General features: G+C 44.8%; 1 protein-coding gene across 2 annotated transcripts in view; it reads left to right on the top strand.

Moving 5' to 3' along the window:
- ZMAT4 (zinc finger matrin-type 4) overlaps positions 1 to 16950 on the top strand; it is a 362220-nt gene that overhangs the window by 128148 nt on the left and 217122 nt on the right. The window contains exon 3 of one of the 2 annotated variants that reach the window (XM_020876283.2): positions 5126 to 5215. The exons of the other annotated variant lie outside the window; for it this stretch is intronic. Within the exon in view, the coding sequence (XP_020731942.1) occupies positions 5126 to 5215 (90 nt within the window). The remainder of the gene's footprint in view (positions 1 to 5125; positions 5216 to 16950) is intronic. 2 annotated transcript variants of the gene reach the window in all.

The following is a 16950-nucleotide window of genomic DNA, read 5'->3' as shown; positions in this document are numbered from 1 at the left end:
TTAAGTTCCTTTCAGCTGGCAGTTGGGCTTTAGGTATTAATGGATCTTTGAAAAAGTCATAAGGACTTGCTACTGTTTGTGTTTATTTGGCTGACATAAGGCAGTTTGAGGGGTAGCTTTTTTCCAAGCCTTCTTGGTTTGGTTGTCTGGACAGCATTTACCATCCCATAATCTCCATTCATACACAGAAAGCTAAAATGACCACATGGTGAAAAGTAGACGTATTTACCAAAGAATTTGTATGGACCAAAATCAAGTTTTCAATTTTGAAGTAGCACGTACTGCTCTTCAGTTAAGTATGCTCATCTAATTACCAAGAATTACAGTGAAAACAGCGTGCATTTTGAATGTTGATAAGGGTAAATGGAAATGTGGTCAATTATATCCGTATATGTTAAATGCATTCCAGATCAGTGATGCTTTTTACTAATTATAATTAGTATAAAGTAGACTTAATGAGGAATTACAAAGGCTTGAACATTGTGAAGTTATTATTATTTTTTTGTTAAAGATGAATTTGTTATAAAAATTAAAAAGAAAACATCCCGACTCTTACCCTAGTAAACTATATTTTTCTCTCCTCATTTCTTCTTGCTATACTTACGAATTTTTATTTAATTGTTATCATCGTATATGAGCAATTTTGAGCTTTGCATTTTCCATCCAATATTCATTATGTAGAAAGCATTTTTTTTTTTTCCATTTGCAACTGAACATAAGGGCATTCAAACAGACGGGCTGCTTGAACCCATCTCCTATTGTCGAAACTGTAGCTGTCTCCCAACTTATTTTTTTGTTCCTATTTCGATAATGCTGCGATGAACATCTTTGCTCAAATGCAGTTTTAAGTTTCTGTAGGAAAGGTTTTGTTTTTGGAATAAATGGAATGGGGTGAGATTTCTGTGCCAAATTTGATGCAGCGTCAGAGTTAAGGGAAGTCGAGAGTAGGGTAGTTAAGAGAAGTCACTTGGGCGATGACGCAGTAGGTGACTCCATGTCCTGTCTGGGTGAAGAGGTGAACATGCCAGGAAGAAAGAGAGGAGCTGCTGGCAGAGCTCCGGGGTAGAGGCAGGGACGTTCACCTGGGAGCTTCCTTCCCTCTGTCGACCAGCATCATTTGTGGCTTTGGGTCTGAATCAGACCAGCTGGGAGGGCAGTCCTGTGCTCCTCTCACTGTGGACTGGACTGTCTTTGGGGTTTTGACTTTCCACCTGAAGTCAGCGTGGGGACGCCTTGGCTCCAGCCCAGGCGGCCTGGGAAAAGCAACAGGAGGAGAAGATAGGACCAGGCAAAAGGGATGCAGCTGAGTGATGAGCCAGATCCTAGATCCTATCCGCTGTCAATCCAGGCTCAGGTGGTGTTTGCCAAGGCCCTGTTTCTTTCCACCTAGACACTAGGTCAAGGTGGTCCCTCCAGCCAGCCTGGAGGCTGGGAAGCCAAAGGAGAAAAGCAAGCCTTCAGTGGACAAAATCAGGAAGAAGGTTCAGACTGAACATTGCTCATCACTAATCACACAGAGCTACTCTTTTTTTCTTTCTTTCTTTTTTTTACTTGTTTTGTCAAACTGCAAGTAAATAACCTGGTGAACTCTGTCTTTGCTGGAAATAGTCTTTTTGAAAGAAATGTTATATTTTAGGAAATAATAAAAAAAAAAACCCTACCACAAAACAAGCTGCTTTATGAGATTTCCAATTTTGCCATGATTTTGTTCCCTGGGTAGACTGATGCTGCAGGGACTGTGATAAGAAGTTCTCCTATGGTAACAAAAGCAAAATTGAAAACCTACTTCAGCCGCATTCGAGCTCACACTGTTATCACTTTGTCTTTTCACCAATTACCTGCCTGCGTGTGCTTTACAGCAGCCCAGATTCTGTGGCCACATTCAATGTCCTGGAGATTTTGAGACCTTCTTTAATTTCTTTTTAAATTATGGCAGTATTCCTAATATTTCCACTACCCCTTGCCTCCAAACCCCCCACAACCCTGTAGAATAGTTGTACACATTTTAGACATCAACATATTTATCTGCAAAATGAAACGTGCTTGTTTGCACGGAAACATTCTCAAGAACACACAGAAGCTAAGCAATGATGTTGACATCATCTGACACATATTCATATGGGGTTCCGTTTTTCTGTCCTACCAATCTTCCAAGCAAACAAGACTCCAGATAACCTTTGATTAAAACTTAAAATTCAACCTAGAAAGGGCTTCAGATATATTTCAAAAATCACACTTTAGTACTCGTTTAAATGTCTCTAATATTTTTCATATCCCCAATCAGTTCAGTTCAGTTGCTCAGTCATGTCCGACTCTTTGTGACACCATGAGCCATAGCACACCAGGCCTCCCTGTCCATTACCAACTGCCAGAGTCTACCCAAACCCATGTCCACTGAGTCGGTGATACCATCCAACCATCTCATCCTCTGTCATCCCCTTCTCCTCCTGCCCTCAATCTTTCTCAGCATCAAGGTCTTTTCAAATGAGTCAGCTCTTTGCATCAGGTGGCCAAAGTATTGGAGTTTCAGCTTCAACATCAGTCCTTCCAATGAACACCCAGGACTGATCTGCTTTAGGATGGACTGGTTAGCACTTTTAAATCCATTTAAAGACCTTAGAAGTGTCCAGCAGGTGTTTGGAGGTGCAGTCTTCTTGCTTGAGGCACAATGAAGGAATGAAAGAAGTGATAAATGAGGCAAACCAGACAGGAATGAGTTACACGATGTCCTGTGAACAAGATGCAACTTGCTGTGTATTCTCTGAAATCACTTCCCCTTTGTGGCTAATCCAGGAAGGCAATCCATCAATCAGGAGATCGGCTAGAACCCAATTGTAACGACACGTGGAACCAAGTCATTGGAAAAGAAGGAAATGATCTCTGAGTAAAGAAGGGGTTGGGGGACTTGGAATCAGGCAGCATGGATTCAAGGAGAATTCACCTTATAGAGACCACATAGAGCTCAAAGTTAAGATTGGTGCAATCCATGGTGAGAAACAGACTGTCCTTTATAATGTCTCATTTGATTCTCCTGGAAACCCTAATAAATATCATTGCGTTCATTTTGTACAAGGAGAATGTGAGAGTCGTTTGGGTGGTCTAGTCACCAAGTCGTGACCGACTCTTTTGTGACCTGGCAGGCTTCTCTGTCCGTGGGATTTCCCAGGAAAGAATACTGGACTGGGTTGCCATTCCCTCCTCCAGGGGATCTTTCCTGATCCAGGGATCGAATCTGTGTCTCCTGCTTTGACAGGTGGTTCTTCACTGCTGAGCCACCAGGCAAGCTTGAGACTAGCTTTGACTATAATCAAATTAGAGTACATGACTCATTGCATGTCATGACTTGTGTGATATCACACAGGGAGAAAGTGGTTGAACTGGAACTGGGATTCTGAATTTCTGACTCTTTTTATGGGTGTTTTTCAGTCCACCATCCTGCCTCAGGTCGCAGCTTGAAAGTTAGAAGTTCAGTGTTCTTTAGAGGTGAAGGGAGTTTGGATGGGCTCTCAGTTCAGCAAAGGAAGAGAGGAAAGATGGAAGGAACAAGAAATCAGTTTCTCCACGCTAGGCATGGGGCGGTCCGGACAGATAGAAGTTCAGAGTCCTGCTGATCTGCAGGTGGTGGGGCTTGACTGGTTCAGTTGCATCTGGCTCCATGCATGTAGCTCGGCTCTAATCAGGCTTCTGTTAGAGATGCCGTGTGCACGCCCAGCTCCCAGGGCGGCATTGTCCCCAGCTACTTAGGGCAGGACTTAGGGTGGGGGACTGGGCTCTTCTTCCCAGCTGATCCTTGTTTCATTCCCTCTGCTCACCTATTCTTACCTTTAAAGACAACTGAACAGGATTCACTCCAGGCTAAAAGATCCCAGTGGTTGTACCTTTCTTCCCTAACTCTGCTTTTTAAAAAATTTTATTATTATTATTTTTTTCATTTATTTTTATTAGTTTGAGGCTAATTACTTTACAACATTGCAGTGGTTTTTGTCATACATTGAAATGAATTAGCCATGGATTTACATGTATTCCCCATCCCGGTCCCCGCTCCCACCTCCTTCTCCACCCCATCCCTCTGGGTCTTCCCAGTGCACCAGGCCCGAGCACTTGTCTCATGCATCCAACCTGGGCTGGTGATCTGTTTCACCCTAGATAATATACATGTTTCGATGCTGTTCTCTTGAAACATCCCACCCTCGCCTTCTCCCACAGAGTCCACAAGTCTGTGCTATACATCTGAGTCTCTTTTTCTGTTTTGCATATAGGGTTATCATTGCCATCTTTCTAAATTCCATATCTTCTCTGTATCGTTCCAATTTTAGTATATGTGCTGCCGAAGCGAGCACCTAACTCTGCTTTTTAATCCTGAAATTATATTGTCTTGATGACGTTGGGCAAGTCACTTAACTTGTCTGACACGTCATCCGAGGGGACTCATATGAACGTGCTCAAGTATTTTCTGTCGTTGCAGTCCAAACGTGGGTTGAAAAAGAATTTCCAGGCACAAAGAATTTCAGAAGGGAGTAATTATTAAGAGTAGGAAGCTGAGAATGAAGGCGCTGCGAGCACAGAGGGCTGACCTCCTGACAGACTAGGGGGAGTCGACACTTTTGCATGAATTAGCAGCCAATTTTTATAGCCTCAAGACAAAGAAAATTCCTGTTGAAGGGTGGCATTAGGTGATGGGTTAGAGCGTTATAGGGTGAGTATCAGGGTGGGCATATTTGCCTAATTAGGGGTCAGGAAGCTGACTCAGATAAGGGTCAGGGGGGCTTTTGGCAACAGGTAAATGGACTTTCCTGATGGCTCAAATGGTAAAGAATCTGCCTGCAGTGCAGGAGACCGAGTTCCGTCCCTGGGTTGGGAAGATCCCCTGGAGTAGGAGAGAAAGAGCTGGACATGACTGAGCAACTAACACTTTCACAATGGGGCTCAGTCAGTCTCAGAGATGACCTTGGTTCTGGCCTCTACATCCAGGGCCTTGGTGCAAGGCCTCGCCCTGTGACTTTGGTATACAACCTTCATGTTTTCTAAAGAAATTCCTTCTGGGCAGTGGCAGTCACTGCCGATGTGTCCAGGGATTCTCAGTGCCTGCTCTTTCACAGTCTCTGCTTCTGCTTTTCCTTCCCAGAGTCGCAAACATGCCAGCAAAGTCCGGCTGTATTACATGCTTCACCCCAGGGATGGTGGGTGTCCAGCCAAGAGGCTCCGATCAGAAAACGTGAGTATCTGACACCATGCAATATCCTGGGACAATTTGTTCTGTCGGCGAGAAACTTTGCAGGTCTGGGAATTCCAGTTATGTCCAGCCTAGTGGGAAAGCTAAGTGAGTCGAAATCGTTCTCATTAACCATGACAGAAAATATGACATGTAAGCAAGTCTTTTCCTTTTTTTTTTTTTCCTGCCAGATCTTGCAGGATACAGGGTTGGGAGACTTTTTGATGTTTTTGTGATGGGACCTTGCGGAGAAATAACAGACAGAGGGGCTGAGACCGTCAGAGGCTGGGTGAGGGGGGGCGGGCACCTGGAGAAGACATGACCTAAGGGCAAACCTGTCGGAAATATCGGAGACCCTGCTTTCTACATAATGTATGTTTTCTTTGGTGTGTAAAACAGAGCACCAGTTTGTTCACTTACAATGAAAACTGTGCATATATCTTGCAAATAAAAATATTCAGAGTTTTGATTAGTGTTACCTTTCCCTGAGGGAATGTTTACTTAGGGAAGACAAATAACAATTAGGCAGTCGCTTTGAGGGTTTAAAGTCAGAGCAGAAGGTTTCCCTTAGCCGGGCCGAGGCCAAGACTGCCTTGAGGAGCACCCCGTCCTGCCTGCGGGGGCCCCCCTTTTCCTGCCGAGTAGAATCTTCTTACCCATCCATGGCAGAGGTCCTCCATGATACCGACTGCGGATTAAACGCAGAAACGCCTCACCCTCTGAGCGCCGAGAAGCTGCGGGTGAAGACTCACATCCCACCCTCTCACTGTGCTTGTGATCCTGCTTTTTTTTTTTTTTCTCCTGCTGCCATATCGATGCCAGGCTTCTTTTCTTATTAAAAATTAATACATAATCATTGAAGAGACTGGGCAAAACCTGCACTCGTTTGTTCTTCACAGAAGAGACACAGAGAGAGAGAGAGAGAAGAAGGCGGGAGAGAGAGAGAAAGGTGTGGGTTTCATGGGGTGACTGCTTAGAGCCCTATAGAGTGAGGCTAGTTTTGCCTAATTAGGGGTCAGGAAGCTGACCGGTAAGGATCACGGGGGCTTTTGGCTGTGGTTACAATGGGGCTCGTACCTTCCATGTGACTGAAGGTAGAGAAGGTCAGGGCTGGCCGGGTCCAGGGGTTTCAAGCCACGTCTCAGCATCCCCAAACGAGCTAACACGTGCAGACTCACCTGGATTCTGTGGGTTTTTCTTCACTGCCCGCTGAGCAGACCAGAGACACATAAGCCACAGACCTGCCTTAAAGAGGCTTAAACATAGCGAGAGAGGTAAACATTGCATAAAAAAGCTCTGATGCCACAGCGTAGGCGTTTGTTAACTTTTGTACACAGCGCCTCATGGAGACAAAGGGTGGATGAGTCACGCCCGGGCCACGCGACCAGGGAAGGTGTCACTGCAGCGGTGGCATGCGAGCTGGGGTCTTTGGGATTGGATGGGTGGGTGTACCAGATGGAAGCGGTGGGAGTGAGGAGGGTGGATGGGTGTTTTCTTGGGTGCATCCATAGCAAAACAACCTATTAAGCCACAGGAAAGTCGGCTTAAGCCAGCTTTTATGCAGTCTCAGAATCCTGTAGCCGTGCTGGAGTCATACTCTGCGTCAGGTAGCTATTAAGAGAGAGAACAGAATTCGGTTGTTTCCCCTTGGAATTGTTCAGCGATGTATCCCTTCATTCAGTGGCCAATTAGCATCTAATCCTAAGAGTCAGAAACAATAGGGATTCATGGACACTTAACAGGGAGTTCTTGGAGCACAGATTATTATTGTCTGTCCACTCAAGTTCTAATCATGAGTGGTGCACGCAAAGCTGAGCTCCTAAGGAGTGATCCTTAGGAGGAAAACTTTTCCTTCGCAGGTTCCTTGGCTGGTCTAATAATTAAACTGACTTAAGACATATGAACAGAGGAAACACAAATTGAATTCCATACGTGTGGGAGCCCCAAAGAGAAGAGACTCAATGAAGTGACCAAAGAAGGCAGCTTTTATGTTCTTAGTGAAGTGATAAATTTATAAGGAATTGAAAGGGCAGAGAAAGGCTTCTGGGCTCGGGGTAGCAAATTAGTGAAGTACTGAGGTTTGTTTATAGAGGCTTCTTGGCCCTGGATTCTGTATCCCTGGTGATAAGGCTGGCCTTCTACCTCCTGGTACAGGGAGGGCGGCTTCCACGTGGGAGATTTATCTCCTGCTTTCAGGGGGACAGGAGATGGTCAGAGTGTCCTTCCTGCACCTGCTGTTTCTTAAGTCACTGTACTAAAAAATCAATACATCAAAGTGGCGTGTTATAGGGTGGGGTGTCCTGTTCCCCTTCACAGGCAAAGAGGAAGGGACACTGGGACTCCTGCTGGTGGCCTTGAAGACACAGTCTTTCCTGCTCTGGTCAGACCCATGCTGTATCCCACTCAGGCTCTGGTTCTGCCAGACACCCTGGGGTCAGTTCCTAGCAGGGATGAAGGTCAGATTTTACAGCAAGAAGTATTTACAAGAGTTCTTTCCTGAAGGCCCCTTTGAGAACTCTTTCCTAGGTTTTGAAAACTTGGCTTTATCATTGGATTTGCCGATTCAGTCATTTCCTCTGACTCGTTAATCATTGTCTATGAGCAAATCGGTAAATAGGAAAAGCAACCTAATGATCTTACTCTTTGGAAGAGATGGTTGATGCTTTAACAGGCTATATGGACATTTCACAGTGAAAACTATCATTTCCACTAGGCATCTTGATGTATTGGATGCATTGTGGAAGGTTCCCCCAGCCCCTCTTCAGGGCCTTGAGTGTTGACGTTGTAGCTATTTGAACCAATTTTGTTTGATACAGATTCACATCTAAGGACTGAGACCCTGAATATACAAATCAACAATGGCTAGACCATACATAGGGCTTCCCTGGTGGCTCAGATGGTAAGGAATCTGCCTGCAATGTGGGAGACTCGGGTTCTACCCCTGGGTTGGGAAGATCCTCTGGAGAAGGAAATGGCACCTCATTCCAGTATTCTTGCCTGGAGAATCCCATGGACAGAGGAGCCTGGCAGGCACAGTCCACTAGGTTGCAGAGTCGGACTCGTCTGAGCAACAAGACACAGACCATATATAAAGCTATGACTTTGACCCACAACCTGCAGCCAGTACAGAAGACCGACCTAGTGATATATAGTAACCAGCCCAGAAGCCTGCCTTCTGTAAGTCAGATTACAGGACGTCAGACCACTGTCTGTAGTAACAATCCAGGAAGTAAAAAACAGCCTTGTGACAATAGGTCCTGAATGGCAGGACTTGATGAGTGCTGACATCATTGCGAATTTCTGTCTCCGTTTCCAACTCAGGACCAACCAGAAAAAGCCAAATATGCACCCCTGACCCATCACATTGGCTTCTTCCCATCTTAGGTGACCTGTCTGCCTTTCCCCACATCAGCAGTCTCAAGTCAGGGCACAGGTGAGACCTACCCTTTTTCCATTATGAAGTTTCCCCACGTCTCTGCTTGCCTTTGCGTCTCCTCTAGATGCAGGTGATGGCTGGCTGGCTGGCTCCCCGGCTGCAGCAAGCTCTATATCAACAGCCTTTCTTGTTCTCCTTTGGTTGGCGTTTCTTTCCACGGGGTGGTAAGACGGGCAGCATGATAATAATCTATAATGTACAGGTTCATCAGAAGATCCAACTGAGCAAACTCATTCATCGAGCACGTTGTTTTCCAAGTGCCTTCTGCAGGCGTTGTTATTGCTGATCCTTTGCCCACCAGCACCTGTGATCTCAGGAGGGTGTCCTGCCTCGCTCCACTTGCCCCTCTCGTCTTGCCCATCCTCCCACCTGCCCTGCTCCTGGGGGGCTGAGGTTTGCATCCTGATGTCACCTGATTGAGAACAATATCCAACAAAATGAGTGCTTCTGAAAATAGAAAACTTGTTGCTGATTTTCCAAACCCTGGCCACACACGAACCTTGGGCCACATTTAATTCCTAAAATTGATAGGTGATGGCAGCTGTCCCTTTCCTGGGAATACTTGGTAACTGTATTTACGTACAGAGAAACAAAAGTGACTGTTATTATCCCCAGGGCCGTTGTCCTTTCCATTCCAGGTCATTTGACCTTTTTTGTTGTTTGTTGTTTAAAAACTTAAGTTCATTTCTGCCTTTTGTTCTGGTTTTCCAGCTTTTAAAAATTCCCTGCTCTACTCTTTAGAATCCTCATTTGGATCCTCTGTGGTTTTTTTTTTCCTTGAAATTTTAGAGCAGGACATATTCCTCATGAGGCCACAGAGTAAAATTAAAGGCAAAATAAATTGCTATAGTTGATTGCCTTGGAGAAATTTTCAGTAATCCCGCGAGCATTCGAGCCAGAAAGGACTTAAAGATTATCTAGTCCACTGAGAGCCTTGGTTTTCCATCAATGGGCCCTTTTATTATCTTCTCACTCATGGATCACATGCTTGAAAAAAAATTGTCTGCTTGGGAAACAGCACTTTGAAGTTAAAAGGTGATTTAATTTTACTTTTATTTTTATTCTGTAAAGATAAGTTAACTGCAAATTCAAATTGCCTGTCAGTATTAAGTAAACTGTTTTTACTTGGAGTTCATGTAATTCCTTCTGAGTGGGGAGACTTGACATTTGGTTAGTGCGATTGGATTGGACTTACTCCTAAATATTTATACGGTTTTCCTTATGTCTGAAATATTTGGCATAGCTTGAGAACCTTCACTGTTGAATTCATAGGTTCCTAAATATCCTGAATTTTGTGTTGGGAGGATTCATTGTAATCCCTTTCCAAGCCTGTAATTACAAAGGTGAAAATAAGGCTCGAAGAAGTACTGTGTCTTGTCTTGTCCAAATTTGTAAAAAAAGACCCTGTCTGCTACCCTAAATTCTATTCCTGGGCTTCTCCTACATGTCTTGAAATTGTAGCTTCTTTGGGGGCCTGGAAGCCATTGCTGGGTCCAGAGTCAGAGAGCATTGCTTCCCTGGGGGAGAGTATTAATAGTAACTGGCACTTCTCAGATGCTTCCCACCTAAATGCTTTTACATTAACACATTTCATCCTCACAAGTCCTGTGTAAGGTAGGAGCTAGCGTTACTCCCCACAGAGGAGAAAACTGAAATTAAGTCACTTGATTCTGATCAAACATCCGGTAAGTAGCAGAGACAAGGCTGGGGAAATATAAAACACAACAAAATAGAATTCCCTCTGGCCCTTCAGAGTGGCTCACCATGCCATGCCTGGAGACAAGGGGTGCATATCTTCTAAGTGCTGGGGCATAAAGATGGAAGCACATGGAACTTTCCTTAACAGGAGTCAGGACGTAGTTGGGGGGGTTCCAATATATGTAAATCATGTCTTTTCATACAGTGTAGCAGATGCTACCCTAGACATATGGCTAGACGACTGTCAATGAAAATAATCAATAAGCAATCTATAATAGTAAGAGAAAAGAGTTTTATTTGAGTGAAACTGAGGACTATAGCCCGGGTGACAGCCCATCAGACAACTCTGAGGCTCTGCTTTGGGAGCAGTGTGGTTCTCGGCACAGTTCTCTGCCTTGTCAGAAATGAGAACATTAAAGTCAGGGATGCGTTCCTTCAAGGTTTCAAAAGGAAAACTCGTCCAGGACATGCACAGTGAGTCGGCGAGGCCTTGGTACCTAGGAAGGGGCTCTTACATGAAGGAGGACTAGTGCTGGCTGACTAGGAAGGAAGGCAGTTCATCTTTCTCTTCTGACGTGGGCTTTCTTCACTTCTGGTCACTGTGCTCTTTTCTTTAATAATTAAAGCAGATGCACAATGTAAGTTTGATCGTCACAAGAAGGCCGTTCTGGTTAGCATAAAATTCCAGTTAACTCATGTATAAGCCGGCATGATGTTCCCAGACCTCAATGTGAATATGTGTTTTATCACTAGCATCTGGGCACGAGGGAGGGGACCCTGATCTCCCTTGGCAGGATGGGGGCAGGACAGTGTTTCCTAGAGCAAGTGACACTGAGCTGATTCTTTAAAAAGAAAAAAAAAATTATTTGGCTGCCCTGGGTCTTAGTTGTGGCATGTGGGATCTAGTTTCCTGATGAGGCATCGAACTCAGGCCCCCTGCACTGGGGGGAGTCTTAGCCACTGGACCACTAGGGAAGTCCCCAAACTGATTCTAGAAGGTGGATGTGAGTGATCAAATGAAGAAGGCTGGGAAAGGCCTATTCTGAGTATGGACTCACACGAGTCATGTCTTCAGAGAAATAAAATTCCAAGGTATCTTGAGATGCAAAATGCTAATGGGTGGCTGTGTTTGTTTCCTCAGGCTCCTGTAACAAATGACCACAAACCGGTTAGCTTCCAGCAACAGAAATTTATGTGCTCACAGTTCTTACAGCTACAAATCTGGAATCAAGGTGTAGGCAGGACCTCCCTCTGGAGGCCCTGATGGGAAGTTAGGTCCATGTGTCTATCCTGGCAACGTAGCTGGCCACCCTTGGAGATCCTTGGTTTGCAACTGTGTCACACCAGTCTGCTTTCATCCCTGCGTGTGTCTCTGTCTTCTAATAAAGATGCCAGTCTTTGGATCTAGGCCCACTATCATCCAGTGTGCGTGCATGCTCAGTTGCTGTCTGACTCTTTATGAGCCCATGGATTGTAACCCACTAGGCTTCTCTGTCCATGGGCTTTCCCAGGCAAGGACACTGGAGTGGGTTACCATTTCTTTCTCCAGGGGTTCTTCCTGACCCAGGGATCGAGCCCTGGTCTCCTGTATTGCAGGCAGATTTCTTTACTGTCTGAGACACCAGGGAAGCCCGATCATCTGGTGTGAAGGCATCATAATCAATTACATCTGAAAAGATGCTATTTCCAAATAAGTTCACGTGTCCGAGGTGGATATAACCGGGGAGACGGTATTCAACCAGTACAGCAGTGGAGACACAAATGGAGATTGGATGGTGGACAGGGGTACAAACCCATACTGTGCATAGTACTGACACTTGCTTGGTCAGCCTTTCCCATTGTCTGCAGTGGTCTGCTGCTGAATTCATGGGGATTTCTGAATGAGGGATGTGTCTACCAACGATGCTGTGTCTTGGCTGCCAGCTACACATTTAGAGCTAACAGTGGGGACACTGTCCCTGGCTGAGCTACAGATTAATTTTACAGCTTTGTTTTGGACTTTCTAAATTGTAATTGCCATAGATTTATAATCAAGGGTTACAGTCACTGCACCGCACTGCCTCTCTGCCCCTTTTTCAGAGGGCTTCAGATAAAAGCTTCCTGTTTGAGAAGCTGCATGACAGACTGTAAAGTGTGTGTAAACTGTTCTTTCATGGAATTTTAGAAATTACCTTGTCTGTGAGTTCCAATCTTTGCTCACTGCTGTGCAGTACATGACTTCCATCGTTCAGTTAGGGACAGGCCCGCAGTCTACATCTGGGAGACTCGAAGAGCAATTAGGAAATCCGTGGGTGCAAGTTAAGTATTTATTTATGTGTCTCATCTTAAGCCAGGAGTCAGATTATAGCCACCGGCCAGATGCAGCCACTGCTTGTTTTGTAAGGTCTGCAAGCAAAGAATGGGTTTTACATTTTTAAATGTTGGGGGAAAAAAATTAAAAGAAGATTAGTACATCAAAACATGAAAAACGACATGGAGTTCAAATACTGATGCTTAAAAGTAAAGTCTTATTGGAACCCAGCCATTCTCAATCCTCTCCAAACTTTCTAGAGCGCTCTTCACATCCCGCAGAGGAGCTGAGCAGTGGCGACGGGGCACTCTGTCCCACAAAACCTACAGTGCCCACCCTCTGGCCCTTCCCAGGAAGTGTTTGCTAACCCCTGGGTGAAGCGGATGCTTTTGGCAAAGAAAGAGTTGGGTTGTCACCTCTCTGGATGTGGATGTAGTCTCCCTACTCACAGGAATGGTCCCTTTGGAACATTCCAGACTCTAAAGCTGCCTTGTCTTCCTTTTTTTGTTGGTGTATAATTCCTAGCTGGCTCAGTGGTAAAGAATCTGTCTGCCAATGCAGGGGACTCAGGTTCAATCCCTGGGTCAGGAAGCTCCCCGGGCCAAGGAAATAGCAACCCACTCCAGTGTTCTTGCCTGGAACATACCATGGACGGAGGAGGCTGGTGGCCCACAGTGCCTGGGCTTGTGAAAGAGTTTGGACACAGCTGCGTGACTAAGCAACAGCAAGCATCATTGCTTGATGATGGTGTGCCAGTTTCTGCTATACAATGAAGTGGATCAGCTACATGTATGCAAATATCCCCTCCCTCCTGGACCTCTTACACACCTGCTCCCCCTCCCCCTTCCCATCCCTCTAGGTCATCACAGAGCCCCGAGCTGAGCTCCGCGGGGCTTCTATTTATTTCAGGAGTTTCACTGTTTTAGGGCCCAGCAGGTAGAAGGTCGCACAGAATAGAAAACACCATTCCCACCACTGAGCGGGAACGCCGTTGCTATTTTGCTTTGTTTCTTTCAATACAGATAGACTGGAATATATGAACAGGTTATGTTGCAGGAATCTGTGTGAAGCCTGCCTGCAACACTGTAGAAACAATGAGAATGGTTTCTTTCTTCTGCCATCTATCCACCAAACTCAATTTACGGTAAGCAAAACTCCTGAGTTTTCTGAGACAGCCCTGATTTAGAATATTTTCTCTTGTCACCACAAATCAACGAGATGTCCTGAAAAGACTAATATTTTCTCAGGAAACTGTACCCAAAAGTGGAGTAAAAACTTTAATTATACAAACACACAAATGATAATTTAAATGAAAAAACAGATGTGAATGTGAAGTATGACAGTTGAGCTGTATACAACTTCCTAGGCCTGAGATTAGATCTATAGCTTGGGACTCTGGTTCTGAAACTCATTTATACTAAAATATGTATCATAGCTATGACTTCCGTCTAGAATCTGATCCAGAGGAGAGGAAAGAATTCCCCAAAATGACAACTATGAAATTAATTTTTTAAAAGATGGATGCAGTGTCACGGATGTTTGATTACTACAAGCTTCGTGGCCCTCCTGCTGTGCTCTAATTTTGTTATTGTTATCATTGGATAAATTCTCTCCTTAGCCAGCAAGTTACGATGCCCTTTTTTATGTGTCAGGCTTTTTACTAATAAATACATGGTAGATATTTCATTTGAACTTTACAAGAGCAAGTAGGAATCTTTATTGCCTCCATTTTAAAAGAATGCGAAGGCTGAAGCTTAAGTCAAGTATTTTATTCAAAATTGTACACTGTGTAAGTGATGCGAAATACTGTACAGATTGAATCTCAGATCTGAGCTCTGAATTACTATGTATTCTTCACTTATTCATTTGTGTATGTGTGGATGTGAGAGTCAGACATAAAGAAGTCTGAGCACTGAAGAATTGATGCTTTTGAACTGTGATGTTGGAGAAGACTCTTGAAAGTCCCTTGGTGCAAAGAGATCAAACCAGTCAATCTTAAAGGAAATCAATCCTGAATATCCATTGGAAGGACTAATGCGAAAGTTGAAAATCCAATGCTTTGGCCACCTGATGCGAAGAGCTAACTCATTAGAAAAGACCCTGATGCTGGGAAAGATTGAAGGTGGGAGGAGAAGGGGATGACAGAGGACAAGATGGTTGGATGGCATCACTGACTCAATGGACATGGGTTTGAGCAAGCTCAGAGAGATGGTGAAGGACAGGGAAGCCTGGCATGCTGCAGTCCATGGGGCTGCAAAGATTAGAACACTACTGAGCGACTGAACAACAACTTCATTTATTTAATCTTTCCTATTGATTGGCTGTCTACCAAGAGTCAGGGACTGGGTTAATCGTGGATAACTTACTAGTGAATGAAACATATAGTCTCTGTTTGAAGTGTTTACAGGATAGTGTGAGGAATGGACAAATAGATAAATGAAGGAACATAGTGGAAAAATTTAGAACTTGAAAAATTTAGAACTTGGGAAATCATAAGGTCTTTGGAATCAGGGAAGTCTTCCAAACAAATGAGGCTTGAGCTGTGTCTGAAAGATGAGTAAGGGTCAGTCAGAGAATTCTAGGTAGACGAAACAGCATATGTAAAGCATCTACACTCAGAAAAATCACGGCAATTTAAGGACTAAGGAATAACAAGAAAATCAGCCTGGCTGGTGCTCAGAGGTAAAAGCTGTGTGGTGAGATGGAGAGGATGGATTTGGGGAAAGAAGGGCCTCCTCTTCTTTGAACTGTCATCTATCAAACTTTCAATTGTCTCTTGTGTCAGTGAAAATCATCAATAAGCAATTTAAAATAGGAATGCGTGCATGCTAAGTCACTTCACTTATGTTCAATGCTTTGCGACCCTATGGACCATATCCACTAGCTCCTCTCTCCAAGGGAATTCTCCTGGCAAGAATACTGGAGTGGGTTGCAGTGCCTTCCTCCAGGGAATCTTCCCGACCCAGGGATTGAACCCACATCTCTTATATCTCCTGCATTGGGCGGCGGGTACTTTACCACTAACACCACTTGGGGAACCCCATGATAGGAATAGAAATAATTTTATATTTGAGCCAAATTGAGGACTATAGCCCAGAAGATGGCTTCTTAGATGATTCTGAGAAACTGCCCTGGAGATGCATGGTTTTCAACACAGTTTTATGTCTTGTCAGAACAAAGAACATTAAGCAAGTTGGGGATACATTCCTTTAGGTTTTCAAAATTCCAAATTGGCATGTACACAGTGAGTATGGCCTTGGTGCCTGGGAAAGGGGGTCTTCTCATGGAAGGAAGACCAGCATTGGTGTCTCAGGAAGGGAGATGTTTCATCTTTCTTTTTAACGTGGACCTTCTTTACTTCTGGTCACTGTACCCTTTTCTTCAATACTTAAGGCAGATGTACACTGTAGGTTTGATCGCCACAGAAAGGCAGTTTTGGTTATCCCACAATTCAGGTTAACTCATGTCAAGTCAGAATAACTTCCCAAGACTTCGATACATGAGCATTTCTTTTACCGACTGAAAGAGGGTGGCATTGGATGAGGGTGACAGCAAGGGAGAAAAATGAGAAATGCATAGATCTGAGGGACAATTAAGTAGGTAAAAAAGTGGGTGAAGTGGATAATGGTTGTGAGAGGTGAGATTGTTTCTGAATAGCTTCCATCTTTAGATCTTACACCACTGGACGGTTACTGCCCCCCTGCCCAAGTTGCCTAGAGGTGAATTCACCCCCTGCCAAGGGGTAGGGGCAGCAAGGGAGAGGGTCTGGGGGACTTTGTCCTCAGCGCTTCTTTTCAATCAAGCCTTTCTGTCTCTCTGATGGTTAGGGTGAGGCGACTCAGGAATGAGCCTGGGGTGGGGGTACCCACTGAGTCACACCTAGAGGTGCCTTCCTGGTGCATTGATACACAAAACCAGAAAAGCCTGTGGCATGAGTTCAAGGCAGGCACCAAGTGAGGGGCTGGGGAGAGCCAAGTATCAGAGCCCTGGTGCCTTGAATGAAGGATACCAGCAGGAAGTTATTGGAGGGCTTCCAGAGGGGATGGAGAAGTTGGCAGTGGTTAGACAATGTGCTTCCAGCTGGAGGACGGAGGTTATTCAGAGGTGGGAACAGCTCAAATGTGGTCTTGGGACACAGGTCCAGTGATTCCCAGGGGGTCCATCCTGTTCTTTCTTCATTTAAAATGCAGAGATGGGGGACTTCTTTGGTGGTACCATGGTTAAGACTCCATGCTTCCAACGCAGGGGCTGTGGGTTTGATCCCTGGTTGGGGAACGAAGAGCCTTCGTGTTGTGTGGTGTGGCCAAAAAAATA

Source organism: Odocoileus virginianus, chromosome 32 (assembly GCF_023699985.2).
Source record: "Odocoileus virginianus isolate 20LAN1187 ecotype Illinois chromosome 32, Ovbor_1.2, whole genome shotgun sequence".
NCBI lineage: Eukaryota > Metazoa > Chordata > Mammalia > Artiodactyla > Cervidae > Odocoileus > Odocoileus virginianus.
Note: the sequence above shows the minus strand (reverse complement) of the source record. Positions and strands in the feature narration are given on the sequence as shown.